The 19,198-nt window shown below is 25.4% G+C and overlaps 1 protein-coding gene across 1 annotated transcript; it reads left to right on the forward strand.

Moving 5' to 3' along the window:
- Window positions 1-16,917: 16,917 nt before the first annotated feature.
- LOC129615958 (uncharacterized) lies at window positions 16,918-17,721 on the forward strand. Its single transcript, XM_055531400.1, has one exon. It carries the CDS (start codon window positions 16,918-16,920, stop codon window positions 17,719-17,721), a length of 804 nt encoding a protein of 267 aa, XP_055387375.1.
- Window positions 17,722-19,198: the final 1,477 nt, after the last annotated feature.

Here is a 19,198-nt window from a genome sequence, read left to right on the forward strand (position 1 = left end):
TTTTCAATATCATTACTACCCATATGTTATACGAGTACGTACTTTATTATGTAACCTCTACTTAAAAGACCTTATACTTGTTATACATAAAAAAAAAGAATATACGAATTTTTACTAGACTAACTAGATAATAACTAATTTTTATATACGAGTACACAAAAATTTTTCTAAATTCGTATTTGTATAGGTCCATCTTTGGAATATATTTAAAATTAACAAAATATTTAAGGCTATCGCATTACGTAAAATTTTTAACAAGTAGCTTTCTATTCAAACAAAAATTTCCAAAAATACTTTTGTATAAAAAGTCTAAAAATATTTCATTTTTACTCCTTGATTTTCTTTTACTAAAATTCTAACATTGTATTTTAATAATTGTACCTATATTCTAACGTTAATTTGATATGGTAATTATGTAGGAATTTTAAAGGGTACTGTTACTACTACTTACATCCTTATTGTTCCAAAGAATTTCAATGAAAACATTGTTTTTTTTTTTTTTTTGTTTTGTAATCTTAAAAAAATATTCTTGTGCAAATTGAGCTACTATTATCATGTAAACGATCCAATGATGTTGCTTATTTAAAAATTTTGTGTTATGAATACAAAAAAAAAAAAAAACAAAAAAAAAAATTTTCATTTTTCTTTCTTTAGAATATTAAAATTCGAATTGAATATCCTTTTTTTTTTTATAAAGGATAACAACGTTTTATATACTTACTTTTTATACATTAAATTAAAAACGCTCAACTTGACCATACCTCCTAATTTAAATGATAAGAAAAGAAAATAGAAGAAATATTCAATGCGGGTGGGTATGGGTTGGATATGGGTAGCTTTGGGTTTCAGATCTCTTTTGACTAAATTCAATTGAATTTCTATTTTCTTTTTTTTCTCTGTCCAAATCCTTCGGCACAAATTCGACATATATGTAAGAATAGAGCTTTGATATTCCAATTTGTTTTAAATTTAGAAAAAGAAAGTTTGTTTTTTGTGTCCCAAAGAATAGAACAAGTTTACCTTTAAATTTGAAAATTTCAATATCAAACAATACACACATGCAAACATATACAAAAGCAAATTATTTTTATTTTGATTCGAACAAATAAAAATGTAAAAAAAAAAACAAAAAATTTAAGAAAAAAGTTTAGAAAAGTTTTTTTTTTCTTCTTTTTTTTTTTTTTTTGAAAAAAATTTTTCAAGAAAGAAACAAGAAAAAGAAGAGAAGGAGAAAAAATAATGAAAAGAATTTGATAAATTAACCGCCTATTTGAAGCTCATATTTTCTTTTTTTGGATAATATCGAATGATTTTCAAATATTTTAATGTCGAAACTTAAATAATCGAGGCTACGCGGTATTGAACTGAGAAATTTTGAAGTATAACATTTTTATAACAGTTTGACACAATAAAATGATTTAAAAGTCTTTTAAGACTTGACATAAACACTAAAATAGCAGGCTCACTAATCTTAGTAGTTATGAAGTTTGCCTTAATTACCATTGCAAAAATACATTAAATAAACGGCAACTTTTAATGGTTTCGCATTACGAGCGAGACTGAATTACATGGTTTATTTATTGCATAATTTGAGGCAAAAATACTAAATATTCAAAAAAATTACGTTAAATAGGCACGTATTTTTAATTGCACTGATGTTAAGCATATCATTTGGTGTTGCTGGAGTTTATTGGTCGAATTATTTTGCAATTTAATTTGTAACTTTATTTGTAAGTCAAATTTGTAACTTTATTTTAATGGAAATCATTATCCTAAAAGTATGCAATATTAATTTTTATTGAAAAACTACTCCAGGTTTTGTTTACAGGTTGTCCCTTTGGTAAAAAGTTTGTAGAGCTGCAAATCACAGTATATAGAAAAATTGTTGAATTTTTTTTTTTGAAGACTCCAAATTTTTCGGATCGAAAACAGTTTTTTTGTAGTTTAAAAATGAAATTTTCATGAATAAACTATGGAACCACCAGACATCCATTATAAATTTTTTGAGCAAATTTTAACGCATTTACTCAAATTTCTTTTGTCCCTATCTAAACACATATAAATGTATATATATGTGGGAAACAAATTAAAAATAGACAAAAAAAAACTTGAAGATCCAAATTAATGGTATGGAAAACCAAATGAAAATAAGAAGGACATTTCGAGTACTTTTTTTGTTTTTTCTGTTCTTATTTTTATTTTCTTTGTTTGTTTGTTTTTTTGATTTCTATTTCTTTGATTCTTTTTCTTGGTGTTCGTTCATGGAAAGAAAATCAATAAAAAAAAAAAACAAAATTTAAATATTTAATTGTGAACGTGTAATTAAACATTTTTTTTTTGTTCGTGTCCTTTTCATTATTAGAGTTATTTTTATTAGAGTGTGTGTGTGCCTATTTAAAAAATAAAGAAAATTGAAAAAAAAGTTTAGAGAAAATTCGATACGATTCGAATACTAAAATTTTTTTTCTAATTTAAAATTTTTTATTTTTTTTTTCTTATAAATTATTCCGGAATAAATTATTGAGTGATTGTGAACAGAAAAATAACAAAAATCCTTTTTGTTTTTTTAATTTCATCAAATAAGTGTTGAATTGTTCTACATAAATTTTTAATAACTAGCTCTTGTATATAATATACTATACATATTGTGTTATACATTTCTGAATACATTAATATTTACTCGTTTGAATAACAAGTTCGGAACAAAGAAATTTCTATGCCTGTGTGAATCAATATAAATGAGAAAATTCAACAGGGGGCTTTAAACTAAACAACTAATGATTGTTTATGGTAATTTTTATTAATTATGAGAATTAATTTTTCCATAACTTTTTCCATAATTTTTTCCTACATTTTTTCCAACATATTTTCCTTTGTTTCAAAATGAAAATTTTTTTAATATTATTTCATTGTATATTTGAAGATACAAGGTACTTATATATACATATATAATAACCCCTTGATCTTGAACCTTGAAATATCCTTGAAATATTTTAATTATTATTTCAAGGACAATAAAATTGTAATTTTTTTCGAATTAAATAAATGTTGGCCTCTTTAAATTTTATAGTTGTATTTTGTAATAGAATAAATTTTTTTTTTAATTGATTCTGTCAGCAGCAATGTGTTAATTTTAAATGTATGTTGCTATATATAAAAAAAAAATTAATAATAGCCCTGAAGCAGATTGCAGAACTATGACACTATAGTTAATACTGACAATAGATGGGAAGTTAATGGTGCTGTCATTTCACAATTTGTATTTTTTATGATTTATTGTATTTTATATATGAACGACATTTAAATTCCTTTACTTTATTCTTAGAAAAAAACCGTTCATAACTTTCTTGTCATGAGAATTTAATAGAAGAGAGAGATCTGCTGATTATAATTAGGCAGTTACAGCTTCCGTTATTAGTTAAATTAACTCTTCTCTTAATTTTTACTAATCGATATATAAGTTTTTTCAACAATGTCAAAAGCGACTTTAGATTGTTGGAACTCTGTATGGTTTATTCAGGATTCTGGCTTACCCTTTCTTCAATTATCGAATTTTTTCTGTGGTTTGTTTTTTTTTTTTTTAGAAATACGTCCGTTGCTTTATCACAAAATTATCTTTGGTGACTGAGCAACAGTCTCGCGTTTCCTTGATAACAGTTTAATTGTTCCACATGAAATTGTTAACTGATTAAATAGTTACTGAATATTGCAATATATGAATATAATGTTTGTATATATGAGATTGTGGGTTGTAGGTTTGTACAACGAGGGTAAAAGTTCATATCTACCTATAGATGCTAATTATATTGATTAAATTAAGCATATTTTACGCTCATTTGATTTTCCACATGAATAATCAAAATTTTAATGAAGTAATGGGGAAATTTTATTTAATTTTAAAGTTAAATGCGATTTATAAAGATAAACTTTTGGTAAGTTTTCTTCGTAGAACAGTTTTGTATATGTTTTCAGTTTGCTTTAACAACCTTACATAGAATATAGGAAATTTATATTTAAAATTATATTTGAATTGTAAGAATTCTGTTGCTAAGGTAAAAATATTTTAAATATGATAAAAATGGTGAGTTTTCAACAATTTTTTCTCCTTAAAAAAAAAAATGAAACCCATTTTAAATTGAGAGTGAAAAAAAAATTCTGACACCTACTGTAATTATAAAGTAAATTTACATTTTTTTTTTCGATTTTTGATTTTTCTTCCTACAACAATTTGTTGATTTTATTTATTTTTTACCTATATACATCCATATTGTTATAATATAACAATGAAAAATTCTTAATAGTATGGTAATATCAATATCCTGGAAACGTCCAATAAGGTTTGTTTGATATTTGAAGAAAAAAAAATATAAAATTAAAAAAAAAAATGTTTTTTGCAATTTTTTTTAAGTGTAGGTGCAAATTTTTTTTTAAACAAAATTATTTTGGATATCTTACCCCGAAGGTCAATTGTTTGTTATACAACCTATATAATATTGTAATCTTATATCTTATAGTAGTTATAGGTAGGTAGAATAACATCTGGGTATATCATGATATATATGCAGTATATATGGGAATGATATGCAAAGATCGAAAATGTTTCATTAAAAAAGTCAATATTGAATGACAAAGTTCAACAGTTGTTATATACAGAATTGAATTTTCTATTTTATCGTATAAAAATTTACAAAGTATTGTTGTGTGTAATAAATGTATTTCGCGACATTTTGGAGGATGATATTAATGAGTTTAATTAATTAAAAATCTTGTTATACAATTGATTTATTAAATTATATTAAATTTATTTGTTATATTATGTTATAAAATATAAATGTGAAATAATATTTGGTTTAATATATATTAATAATCTTTGATAAATAAGAACTGTTATACAATAGATATTGATATGTATAATAATTTTATTGTTAAGGAATAAGAAATATTAAAAAAAAAAATAAAAGAAAAGTAATATAGAAATGGAAAATATTTACGTATAACAGTTAAAGTATAACAGTTTTTTTTAAATCTGTTATCTTTTTAACTGTTATAACCAGTATAACAGTTTTTAATCTGTTATACTATAACTGTTATACTTACTTAAATCATCTCTAATTTAACTCCTACATCAAATCAAAACTATTTTTTATTAACGCAGTAATTTTTAAATATTCAATTTTGTTTCTAATAGTCGAAATACTGTTTATAACCAACTGACTCCCTATTCATTTTAATAATTTATATACATATAAGAATTTTTTACAAGAACAATTCTATATAGATTAAAGTTTAAAGAATATAATAATGCCCGCCAATTTAATTACAATATATGTATGATTTTTTTTTAATACTTATTTAAAAATGGAAAATACCTTTTTCTCTAAAACAATTAATCGCTCCAAAATAAAAGCCTCAATAATTTAATATTCGATATTCAATTTTAATATTTCAAACAAAATTGTTGTTAAATAACAAAGCTGCAGCAGGTAATAATATTTCAAATTATAATTGTGATAATCAATATAGTTACAATCAATATAATAATCAATATAAATTTTACTTTATCCAAATAACGTCCGTCTACCTCCACGTTTTGATAAAGAAGAGAGTTTGTAGAAAAAAATTATGCTGTAGGTACTTAATTAATAAAATAAACTGCAGCTGAATTCGTAATAATGATTTAATGAGACTGCAACTGAATTCGCATGATGAAATAATTGATACATAAAGGTGACCAATATCATATAAAAGATATGGGACGATAATTAATTCCCACATGTATTTATGAATTTCAATCGGTTTCGAAACGGCGGCAAACGGAACAGATTTGTTTTAGAATCTATTTTAAAGCGGCTTCAAATAGAATCTTCTGTTTGCTTAGAAATTTAATAAATTTATTCATTAAAAATACTACGGAATATCAGTAATTTATAATAAAATTGAAGTAAAAAACTATTAAAACATTCTTACAACTGTATGAAAATTTTTAATTATACAAATTATTTAATAATTAAATAAAAAATAAATATTTTTATATGAACAAAAATATAACATTTGGTTTTTCAAAAATCTTTTTATCCTATACAATAAGCATAATATTTTATAATTAAAATTTACAATCGAATTCTGTGAAAATGCAAACGTTTCATATAAGAGCTGCATTTTCTTGTATTTTTATGTAGAATAAGAATGTTTGTATGGCAGTACGCATAATACACCTACATAAAAATGAAGAGAGCTACACAATATTGCTTTTAAAATTTAAAAATTTCTTTTATATAAAAATTGAATTTAATTATATAACAATTATTATTATTATATTAAAAAATAAATTCTTTTTGTTTTTTTTTAAAAAGTTTCAAGTATTTAATTAAATATTTTTATTTTTTTTTAATTTATTTAAATATGTGAATGGTATAATATTTTTGAACACACTTCAGTACTTTTATTTGCTTTTAGAATTTTGCAATATATAGAAAAAAAAAAGGAATTTTTTTAACACTTCAGCTCCTTTAATCTTTAATTTTTTTTTAATTATTATTTTTATTTTTTCTCTCTGTTAATATGAAAACTCTTTTAAAATAATTTGTTTGTGTTTAAAGAGAAAATTGTAGAAGAAAAGTAAGAGAGAAATAGCAATAATAGTTTTTTTTTCTTGTCTCCTTTCTTAAAAAGCAATATTTGCATTTTTAAATGGTTTTGGTATAAAAAGTATGTGTTGTCTAATGTATGCGTATAAGTGATGATGTGTGAGTGTTTAATGTGTAGTACGAATAATAAGAGAATTTAATTTTAATTTTTACCGACCGTATTGTGTAAACAATAGGTAGGTTATGTGATGGCAACAAATTTTGCATATCGAGTTTTCGGTGGGAACGTACTTCTCCATAGTAGGGAAGTGGAAATAAACTATTTTTAGCAACCTGTCGGTCTGTCGGTCTGTCGGTCTGTCGGTCTGTCGGTCTGTCGGTCTGTCGGTCTGTCCGTCTGTCGGTCTGTGTGTGCACGCGTATATCTCAAGTTCGGCTGAACCGATTTTGATGAAATTTTATATGTAAGTTTGTTTCCACCATGGCACGGATCGATCAACTTTTGGTATATATCAGGCCTCGGGAACTGCACTTTTTAGCGGGCCTGTTTTACATTTTTGAACATTTTGAAGAAAATATTCAACCGATTTACTTGAAATTTTATATATAAGCTCAGCTCGACCGTCCGCAAAAATTCGTATGTTTTGGAAGAAATCAGGCATCGACAACTAGACGTTTACTACGGGCCAAATATACATTTTTGTGTATATAAAGAGAAATAATCAACCGATTTCATTGAAATTTAATATATAAATTCCTCGTATTAAAACAATGAACATATAACTTTTTTGGAAAGATCAGGGCTCGAAAACAGATTTGTGGGCCGATTTTACATTTTTCACCATTTTGGAGAAAGTATTCAACCGATTTACTTGAAATTTCATATATAAGCTTTGCTCGATCATACGCAAAAATTCCTAACTTTTGGAAGAAATCAGGCATCAGAAACTGGGCGTTTACTACGGGCCAAATATACATTTTTGTGTATATAAAGAGAAATAATCAACCGATTTCATTGAAATTTAATATATGAATTCCCCGTATTAAAACAATGAACATATAACTTTTTCTGGAAAGATCAGGGCTCGAGAACTGATTTGCGGGCCGATTTTACATTTTTCACCATATCCACAGAACAAATTGATGGAATTTCTTGAAATTTGATATTTGAGTTCTGGTTGTTACCGAAACTAACTGGCGAGCATTTCAGGGAATTCGGGTAGCACAAAGCGAAACTCTACTAAGAGCCAAATTTACATTTTTCTAAGTATGTTAACTATAAGCTTACTAATGTCCTAAAAATTGGAAAGAAGTATTTAACAGAAATTTTTATAATATTCTGTAACACTTTCATTTAACTAGACAATACACAATGCGGTCGGTTATGTGCTGACCACATCAGATTTTTTTTTTTTTTGGTTTTTGGATAAGAAGAAAAAAGAGTTTTCATTTTCTCGAGGGCTTAATTAAAATTTTGTGTGAATTTTGTGTAATTGTAACTTGTAAGTATAAATTTTATGCATACATAGAAAAAAGAAAATTAATTGGAAAAAAATTAAAATTTTAAATATTTTTTTACTTTTGGTTTAATGGTTTTATAAGAAAAAGTTGACTTTTCTTAATTAGTTACTGAAATTAAAAAAAAAAAAATTGTTTTTTTTTAATTTAAAATTTTTCAAAACAAAAGAAATTTCCTCACACATTTCTGAAATTTTTATGGCATTATTTCTTAATTAAATTTCGATTACATTCACTTGAAACATCTTGAAACATCAGACTTCTTCTTTTAACTTTATTTTGATTTCAATTAAAGTGAATTTTCTTTTTTTTTATATTGGACGATTGCTTAGTACCAGAATTTAGTATAGCAAAATTAAACGTCGTATAACGTACAGTTTGGCCTTAAGCAACCTCTTACTTAAATTCATACAAAAAACCGAGGAGTGCAAGTTGATTTCAGGTTAATATACGCGAGATTCGCTCATTCATCTAATAGTCCGAACGATGACCCTCGATTAAACCTTAAGTTATTGAGATTCTCCCTGTAAGAAATTCAACTTAGTAAAATCACCACAAGTTGATAAATGAAAACTATACCAGAAACCACCCTGCACAAAACGAAGCGAATATTACTCCAAAAACTGAAGTCTACTTCTATAAGGGGTGTAAAATTTATGGAAGTGAATCAGATATGCACATTTTTAAACGGGCTTCATTAAAGCAACATAAAGATATTTTTTTTTTGCACAAAATTATCATTCAATTCTCTACCTCACCTCATGACAAAGTAGGAATCGTCTTTTGATGAATGAAATTAAGATGTGCTTTAAAATCTACTCTACAATCAAACGTAACATCTAGGTCCCAAATTCGATCAACACCCTTTAGAATATATCGGTTTTATCGTTTGGAAAAGCAATATTTAAATTCCAGAAAAAAATTAGACTAATCTACTTTTTAATATTAAGAATCCCAAAAATTAGTTACAGTTTTCCCTATATCCCAAAAAATTAGCTAAAATTTTTCTTTTATTTTTCAATGTTTCTTTAAACTGCCCATTTTTTTCTTGTTCTTATAGTTTATGTATTACAATAGAGTCTCCGTAGCAATTTTATTTTTATTTTCTTTATAGACTTCTCAAAGGACAAGGACATTATTTAAATTTTTTTGGTACATTTTTTTTAAGTTATTTTTTTTTTTTGTTATTATTATCAGGGTCAGAAGAAACTATATCTACAATACAATAGTAAGAATATACCTTTTGAAAAATATTTTTTTTTTCTATAAAGAAGAGAACAATTTCCGTCAATGGTTTCTTCTAAAATATTAACGCTTAAACGCACGCATTGTGTAAATCCAGAACTGTTTTTATTTTTATATATATAAAATGTAATATTAAAGAAATTGTTCTTTTCGACTATATTTTCATAAAATAAGAAGAAAAAGGGTAATAAAAAAAAATAATAGTACCTATAAGAAGAAAAATTTCCGTATATAAAAAAAAGAGAAAAAAACACAACACAAAAAATTGATATTGAAGGTATCAAAGAACCAAAAATCGGATTAAAACATTAAATTAAATTGGATTAAGAATTTTTTGAAACCTTAAGTACATTTTAAGCATCATATACAAGGTTTTTTTTTTGTATAAGAATATCATAAAGAAATTTTTTTTATTGGAATGTTTTTAAGCTTTTTAATTCAATTCCTACCCATATAATACTTGTCTATATATCAATGTAAGTATAAGTACACCTACTAAAACTAAAAGGTATTCAATTTTAAATTTAGTCAAAAAAAGAACCAGAACTCTGTTTAATGTTGTAACTGGAGTACGAAATAATAATAACAATAAAAAATAATAACAAGAGTGAAAAATAAAACAGTTAAAAAATTGAGGTGTGAATGTCAAGACAAGGTAAAATGACAACCTCAGAATTTTTTTTTTTTAAATGTTTTGATATTATTGTAATAAAAATTCCATTGTATTTATTACTTAATTTAGGAGTTAAAATTTAATATTATATACGGCACGTATAAGTAGTAAAGGTAGACTTAAATGTTTGGGGGAAAAATATTTTGAAATTATTTTATTTTTGTTGTTAAATTTTGTATAAAATTCTTATAAATTTTCGAATGTTCAGGAACCTTACAGTCTTTTCATTAAGATTTTATAGAAAAAATATTAATAAATTTTGAAAAATTTTATTTAGTTTAGTACACAAAATTATTGCAATTAGTAACAATATTAAACTTTATTCACCACAAATTTTACTTGTGTATGTTAGATTTTTATTTGCTGTTGAATATTTAGTTTTCATTTTCTTTTTTTATTTTATTTTCAGAGTACGTTGAAGTTTTTGTTTCCTATCCACATTTCATTTCAAGTCCGTTCTGTTATGAGAAACGCATTTGAGGAAGAATATAGATGTACTGGGTTATAAATACTATAGGTCAACTCACCCTGGTAACCATTCAAGAGGAGGTAGTGCTATTTTAATTAGTGAAACCATAGAGCATGATGTGGAATTTAAAATAGAAATTATGAGGAGATTCAACTTGTTATGGTAAAAATTGAGTCTACCAAGCAGGACTTCAATTTTGGTTCAGTATATTTTCCACCGTGATGTAACATAAAAAGGATATGTTTAAGCATCTGCTATGCGCGGGGGAAAATAGAATCTTATTGGGAGGTGACTATAATGCCAAACATATGGATTGGGACTTCAAATTGACCTCAACTAGAGGTAGAAAACTAAGAAAAGCCATTTGGGAGTTGGAATATTCCTATCATTCTACTGGCAGCTTGACTTCTTGGTCTACTGATGCTAACAAACTCCCGGATCTTATTGACTTTTTTATATCTAAAAGAATTTCAGCAAATTTTTTGAACTTGGATGATGATTTTAATTTGAATTCTCATCTCTGCTGTAATATTATCCTTTAGTGAGAAAATAGCTAACAAACGGGGCGTACCCACTTTAGTCAACAAAACCATAGATTGAGTAGGGTTCAAACAAGATGTTATTAGCCATATAAATCTTAATGCTGAACTGCAACGATAAAGTTGCTTAAACCAAACAAGGATCCAGGCTTTGATCTCATTACTGCTGAAATATTATGAGAATTGCTGAGGAAGGCTATGACATTTTTGAAAAAATTGATAAATTCGGTATAAAAGCTTAGGAATGTTCCCAGTGCTTGGCAAGTAGCGGAAGTAATTATGATAGGAAAACCGGTGAAACCCTTGAATGAGGCAAAGTCATACAGGCTGATTTCTCTACTACGAATGACATCAAAACTTTTTGAAAAATTGTTGTTAACAAGACTGATGCTTATAATAGAAAATAAGAAATTGATTCCAAATCATCAGTTTGGTTTTAGAACAAAGCATGCAATAAATGACCAAGTACACAGAATAACAAACATTATAATAACAACACTTAACATTAGTCGCCACACTATAATTGATTGTTTTTTTTTTAAAAAGTCTTTTTGAAAAATGACAAAAATAACGTTATTTACTGTCATAACTAACGTCAGTGTCAAACTAGAAAGGGTAGTTTTTTATACAAAAATTAAATTAAAATTTAGTTAACTAATATTTCCTAATTTAAAATTTTCTAGTATAAAAATTTTATTTTTGTTATATATAACTTAAAGTGCCTTTGTGAAGGAAAATAGGTAAAAATTGAAAATTTGCTTCTTTGCAAATTTCTTATAACCTTGTAATATATTGTATTAAATTTCAATTTTTAATTAGAAATGCGTTGTTTAAAATAATTTTGAATTAATTAAAATTCTTCTTTTGCATCTTTAATTCTAATTAAATTTATAAGTCAGTAAAAATAGAAGACAAAATCATTCAACTCATCTGAAAATAATAATAAAAATAAATGTAAATATAAGTACTTTTTGCAATTGACTAATAACTTAACAAAAGTTTTGTAAGTAAGTGTGTAACATATACATGCAAAAATATAATAAAGAAAATCAGGAAATTAATTAAAAATCAACAAAATGTCAAGGATTTTTAAAGTACTACAAAAATTATGTACTTATTACCGTTATGTAAGCATATTATTATATAAATATGCATACACATGAATGTAAGTATCATCATATCGTTACGATTTATATTGCGTATTATATAATCAACTTTAGATAATAAGAAAAGTAATTAGTGCTCTCACCGAATTATGTAAAAATAAAAAATTAGTCAACACATATTCCAATAAGAATTATAAACTTAACAAGTGGAAATTTGTCGGATGTTGGGAATTTTAAAGAAAAATTCATTTAATAATATTTCCTGTTTCCAATTTTTTGACTTTATTTTTGAATTATTTTTCAATAGAGTGTTTTTCTTGACATTTTAAAAATTTAGAGCACTTATAGGAACCATAGATTCCAAAGAATTTCGAAATATTGTAAAATTATGTAGGGTAAATAATAATGTACACATACATAGCTCCTTTTTAAAATATGTTTGATCTTTAATATCTTTTAGAAATATTTTCGATTCGCAAATAAACGAGTTAAAACTGCAAATATAAAAGCTAATATAGAATTTTTAACGATACGAGAGTAAGCTTACGTTATATTTGTACGTAGATTAACACGGAACATTACTTCCACCTACACAATATAATATGTACATTATATCGTTATATATGTATACATAGGTACTCGCAATATAAAATATGAAATGCGTTTCATATTAAAATTTCAAATGTTATGGTTATTAAATTTTCCAATTATACTTATTATGCATATAAACATAGATACATATACATAAATATTTATGTATGTATTGTAATCTCAAAAGAAAATATTATTTCTCTTCATGCATACACATACTTATATACAATAAAATAAAAAGTATGTGCTGTTAACCTTTATAGCCTCAATTATTATGTAAATGTCAAAAATGAATTCAAAATATTTACAAACATTTTTTTTTTTATCCTCTGTTTTTCTTTAATAAGAAAACCAATAATGTATATTTTTATATAAATACAGTAAAAATGTTTATAAACACTATATTCCGTATAATATTAAGTACATACATACATTATTTTTTTTTTTTTTTGGTATAATATTAAAATGAAAAATTTTCTTATAAATGGAAATTTCGTTTTTATTTTTTATTTCTTATTTTTTATTACACATGTATATTATATTTTTCACAATCTTACATAGGGGGAAGAGACTGATTATATTTAGTATATTTTGTGTATTATATGAAGTGAATGTGTTAAATTTTTATTCTCCATGGGGAATTAAATGTAACGTAACGAAATAATAAATGCCTGTAGGGATATTAAAGTAAACTACTAATATGGATTCACAAGAGGATACTTTAAATTTATAATATATATATATATATATATATATATATATATATATGTATTTGTGTATGTGTATATTAAAGAAGGATGTGTATAATTTTGAAGTGCGTTACGTTTTATTTTATATACGCGTATTTCTCAATATTTTGTATAAATTATGGTAATTGTAGCAATTCTCTGTATACATATGTGGCAATATTATTATTAGGCATGAGTAATCTGATGGCAAAGGCCTGTTGCAAAACAGTTTTTGCCACTTGTCGATTTTTACGAAAAACAGTATTTAATCTAACCTGGGAAGCCTTTTTGATGGTTTCATTTACTTTCAAACTTTCCTTGATAAATAAAATTAATAAAATAATCCAATTATCGGGTTTTGAATGCATTTCTTAAAGATAATCAAATGAAATGTCAATAAATTTTCGGCATCATTTCGTAAATTTTCGGGATAAACATTGATTTTTTTATTTAAAAGGCGATTTACATATACTAAAATTTACATATTTTCCTCTATTTCAATCGGGCCCTTAGTTTTCTTAGAACTAAACAGTTCTATGGTATTTAAATATGCATATTTATAATACACATCTGTATATAAACAAATTTTAAATTGAACATAATGATTTACGGATGTGGTTATTCACTAGCAATTAGTGCTGATTCAGTCAACTTATTGTTTAAGTTCAGGAAAATTATTGTAAAAATTTATAAAATACATATTTGTATTGGTAATTATTATTATTATACATGTACATATTATATTTTTAATTAAAAATAAAATAAAATTTTAAATATTTTCACAATAATTATAAAAATAAGAAAAAAAAAAATTAAAAAAGAACAATAAAAGAAGAGAAAAGAGAAACGAAGACCATTAAAATTATGATTATTTTTTTTTCTTTTTTTCAAATTCATTAATCCAAGTTAAATAATTATTTTGTATTGAAAAAAAAAACCTATTTTTTTTCCTATTTTAATGATGGGATTATGAGGGAAAAATGGACATTAACAAAACTAAAAAAAAAAACTAATTAATTTCTAACCCCTTACAATTATATGCATAATTCAAACCTTAATTTAAATACATGAGAATTAAAAAATTATAAATGTAGGTACCTCATGTGTATGTGCATAATGTGTGTTATGTTCATGACTAATCATATGTAGGTATATTATAAAAGCCGATAATACAGTAATAGGGGGTTTACTTCATTTGGTATAAGCATAAAATAATCAAAGAAATTGACACCGTGTTAATACTGAAATAAAATTTTATTAGCTTTTTTATTTGACTAGCTCTGATTAGACTCCTTGGGCCTTCTGTTGTAGCAATTCCAAAAAATACAGTCCAGTACGGAAATAGCGGAGCTTTCAATTTGCAGTTCGAATAATCCAATTTTATTTATATTTGCTTAGTATTGCATTCTAAACCAATAAAGCTATATCTGCTCTCCATTTTATAACTGAAAAACTAATAGAGCTTGAACTGAGCAATAACTTAAAAAATAACTGCGGTAAATTTTATAAAATTTTTACAATTTGTTATAGAAAATACCGGAATCCTATTGTAAAATTTTCAGAGTTATTTAACCTAAAATAAGTAATTAAGTCCCATGAATCCTTATGATAGATGTCATTCAATTACAATTAGGTATACTATTTTAGAATAGGCGTATTGAAGTTGTAAGGCCAAAGTTTAGCACGATCTATTCTATAAAATATAATAAGTAAATTACCAATAATATTCGATTTTTTTTCGGAAGAAATAAGACATTCAATGGGACACCCGGCGGAAATATACGTTATGTATATCTATTGTTGAATATATATATAAAAATATTATAATTTTCAATTAAGCATAAGGTAAAATTAAAATATTTTTTTTTTATATTATAAAGATTAAAATTTATTCAAAATACATTAAAATAGAGAAAAAAAGGTGGTAGTTGTTAATATTAGAAAAATGATAATGGTTATTGTTGAATGAGGGTAGGAGAGGGAGTGGGGCAAAACTTTTTTATATTAAATATTCTTGGATTTTTTTTTTTTCATTAATAATTTTCTGTTTCTTTCTATTTTTTTTTCCGAATGAATTAGGGTACACTTTGATTTCTTTTTATAACCTTGAATTTATAATCACCAGGTGGTGGTATTGTTATTCATATATGCATATATATGTACATATACTTTAAACATGTATGAATATGTATTTATAATATTGATAATAAGTTAAGTTTTTGTAATATAGTTCAAGGGAGAAAGAAAGAAAGTAAAAAATAAACGACAATAACCATTTTCTTTTTTCTGTACACATTATTATTTTGTTTTTTTTTTTATATTAAAAAATAAAAATTACCTGACCTTCTTGGATTTTAAATTAAAAATTTTTTCTATAAGATTGCCCTATAAATTTAATAAGAATGAAATTTAATGAGAAAAATTAGGGTTCCAATGAAGCTAATATTAAAATGTGACTTTTATACATAAAGTAGCTTTATAATATTTTCGAAATTGAATAATTTTGTACTTTTATATTTTCTATTTTATGTACGTACTTTGGTTCTTTATAATATAGAGGTTAATTTAAATCAGTTAACATGTTTTTGTAGTCAATGTCACACGGGTTGTGTTTTACTGTGTTACTTGCTATAAATGAATTAGAATTCTTTTTACTATACTTTTACTACTATACTACGTGCAGTCGCAATATAAAATGGTTGATATAATTGAAAAAAATAACTCTGAATATTACGAGTATAAATTCAATGATATTGAATAAATTTCGCAATTTATAGAATATTAGTCTTAAAAAATTAATGAGAAAATGTAATTCTTAAAATGGTTATATGTCAGAGTTTATAGTTATTATCCTATTAAATTTTGTTTTGTATTTAATTTTTTTTTTTATGGAAAATAACGGATTAAGTTGTTGTCAAGTTCTTGTATACCAACATACATTTACATATTTCTTGTGATTTTAAACAATTGAATGCCGAAATTTTCAAATAAGGGGTTTTTATTTGCTTCTTTGTACGGGATCTGTAAAACACGAACGAAGACATTTTCGCCACAAAAAAAAATAAAATTTCGCAAATAAAAAATAAAAAAAAAATAGGTTTTAAACTTTTGTTTTGTTGTCGAAATTCGAAAACGGTTACAAGTATCTAACCTATAAAATTCGAAAGACATCTATTGGAAAAAAATATAAATAGAATTTTGTAAATGCTGCCAGTGTTACATTATTTTCGTATCACCAGTCTAATACAGGGTGGCGCAAAAAGAACGATATGTTTTGAATTTTTGATAACTTTTTTATTTATTAATTTTTTTTTTTTATTTCAGAATCTTGTAAACAAGGCTTGGCAAATTTATAATGGGGGAGTACACAACGCAGCAACGAACAAAAATCATAGAATTTTACTATCAAAATCACAGGTCAATGTGTTTCAATGTGTGCCTGGTAAGACATTTTGAAGAAAATGAATAATGGAAATGGAATTACAATAAACCGCCTGGTAAGACATTTTGAAGAAAATGGATCAGTAAGAAACGTACAAATTCGTGGAAGACCGCGTACGGTCCCAACGGAGGAAAATGTTGAACGTGTAGTCAACAGTGTAGATGAGAATCCAGGAACATCAACACGGAGATGTTCGACACAGCTGGGACTATCACGAAGATCCCTTCAGAGAATTTTGGCCTCAATACGCATGTTCCCATATAAAATTCAGCTTGTGCAAGAGTTGAAGCCGATAGACTATCAACAAAGGCTTGATTATGCCATTTCTTTCCAACAAAAAGCAGAACAAAGTCCAAATTTCATACACAATTTGATAATGAGCGATGAAGCTCACTTCCAATTAAATGGTTTTGTTTATAAGCAAAACTGCAGAATATGGGCGACGGAGAACCCACGAGCAGTACATCAGCGCCAATTACACCCACTTAAATGTACTGTTTGGTACGGTATATCGTCCGAAAGGATAATTCGCCCATATTTCTTTGCAGATGGACATGACGACGCAGTTATCGTTAATGGCACTATGTATAGAACTATGCTGGAAAACGTTTTGAGGCCATCAGGGCAAAACCATCCACAGTTGTGGTTTCAGCAAGATGGAGCCACTGCTCATACTGCAAGGGAGACAATGGCTATTTTATGGGACATTTTTGGTGATCGCATTATTTCGCGCAGAAGTGTTTTTAGTTGGCCTCCGCGTTCACCAGATTTAACAGCACCAGGGTCTTTGGGGTTATTTAAAAGAAAAGGTGTACGTAAATAAACATCAGACCATAAACGAGCTAAAAAACAACATTCGTGATGAGATCAGAGCCATTACGCCTGATATATTGCGAAAAGTGATGGAACATGTGCTGGAAAGAGCACGAATTGTATAATACAAAATTTATGTATAGATGTGATGCGATAAAGTTTTGTGTTGTGATGATTTTGATACTTGCATAATATGGCTAGAAACATTTTATATATTTTTTATGTCAAATCGATAATTTTGAATTGATAGCTTGATACACAAGCATACAATAACTGTTTTTATCTAGCTCTGTTGTTGATTTATTTTTACTGACTGAAGGTGTTGCTCTCATTAAAGTGAATAAGTATACGAACTCTTAAATTATTGATAATGAAATCCGTTATATACGATCGGAGAATATTTTTGAAAGCATGTATACTAACTATATAAAATATTCCTATTGTATACTATAAAAAATTTTAATGTATATGTGTGTATATTATTACTCCCTTATCCGCTGTATAATTATTCTCTTGTATATTCCTCTAGTTATATAAGTATACTTGTTTATTTTGATTGATATTTTTTTTTACCTCGAAATCCTACAGGATTACACTATAAACACTTTAAAAGCAATTATGTTCAATATTCCAATATTATTTTTAAAATAAAAATATAAAATTCAATATGGTATACAAGTATACAGAAATGATATAATGTACAAACATTTTGTACAATCAATTTTCACCATAATTAGCTTTTATATAATTGGCTGAAAAAGATTAAATCTTAAAAATATTTTTATGTCTTGTTTTTTCAATTGGAAAATAGATCCTTATGATATCGATTGTTATAATTATATTGATTGTCGTCATATCAAAAAAATATCATTGAACTTAATTCGAATTTATTTTTTTTTTTAAATTTTTAATTTAATTGAAGTGATGTAATAAAATACAATTGTTTTATTATTATTGCATATTTTAATTATTTTAATTTATTTTAATGAGAAATCGGATATATTGTATATGTGAAAATGTTAATAAATTTTCAATTTGTTCTCTGAAGTATTAAAAAAATACTTGAATAAAAAATATTTTTCTTTTATGTCATTTTTGATATAATGTGAATGTGTTTTTGTATGTATTTATTGTGTGTGTGTTGATAGTGGTTTATAGTTATAAAAGATTGGTAAATGATTTTTTCATTGTATAGAATGGGATATGTTTGTTTCGCTTGGATATGGTCGTTTACTCGGTTTGGGTTCTGTAAAATGTATATATATATGTATATATAAAAATTTATTTGATAAAAATCAATAAAAATTTGGGATCTTTTTAATTTTTTATTATTTCGGCGGCATTTTTACAAATTGCCCATAATAAATAGTTTAATCGAAAAAAAAAATTTTTCCGTGAAATTTTTAAAATATTTTTTAATACCCCAACTATAATCTTATTAAAACCAGAACGAATAGAATTAATAAACTGGTTCCCACATCTATTGT

The sequence above is a fragment of the Condylostylus longicornis genome, unplaced genomic scaffold (genome assembly GCF_029603195.1).
Source record: "Condylostylus longicornis isolate FDR11 unplaced genomic scaffold, ASM2960319v2 ptg000155l, whole genome shotgun sequence".
Lineage (NCBI taxonomy): Eukaryota > Metazoa > Arthropoda > Insecta > Diptera > Dolichopodidae > Condylostylus > Condylostylus longicornis.

Excerpts from the sequence above, each read along its gene's own strand:
- LOC129615958 (XM_055531400.1), top strand. The coding sequence starts at position 16,918 with ATGAATAATGGAAATGGAATTACAATAAACCGCCTGGTAAGACATTTT.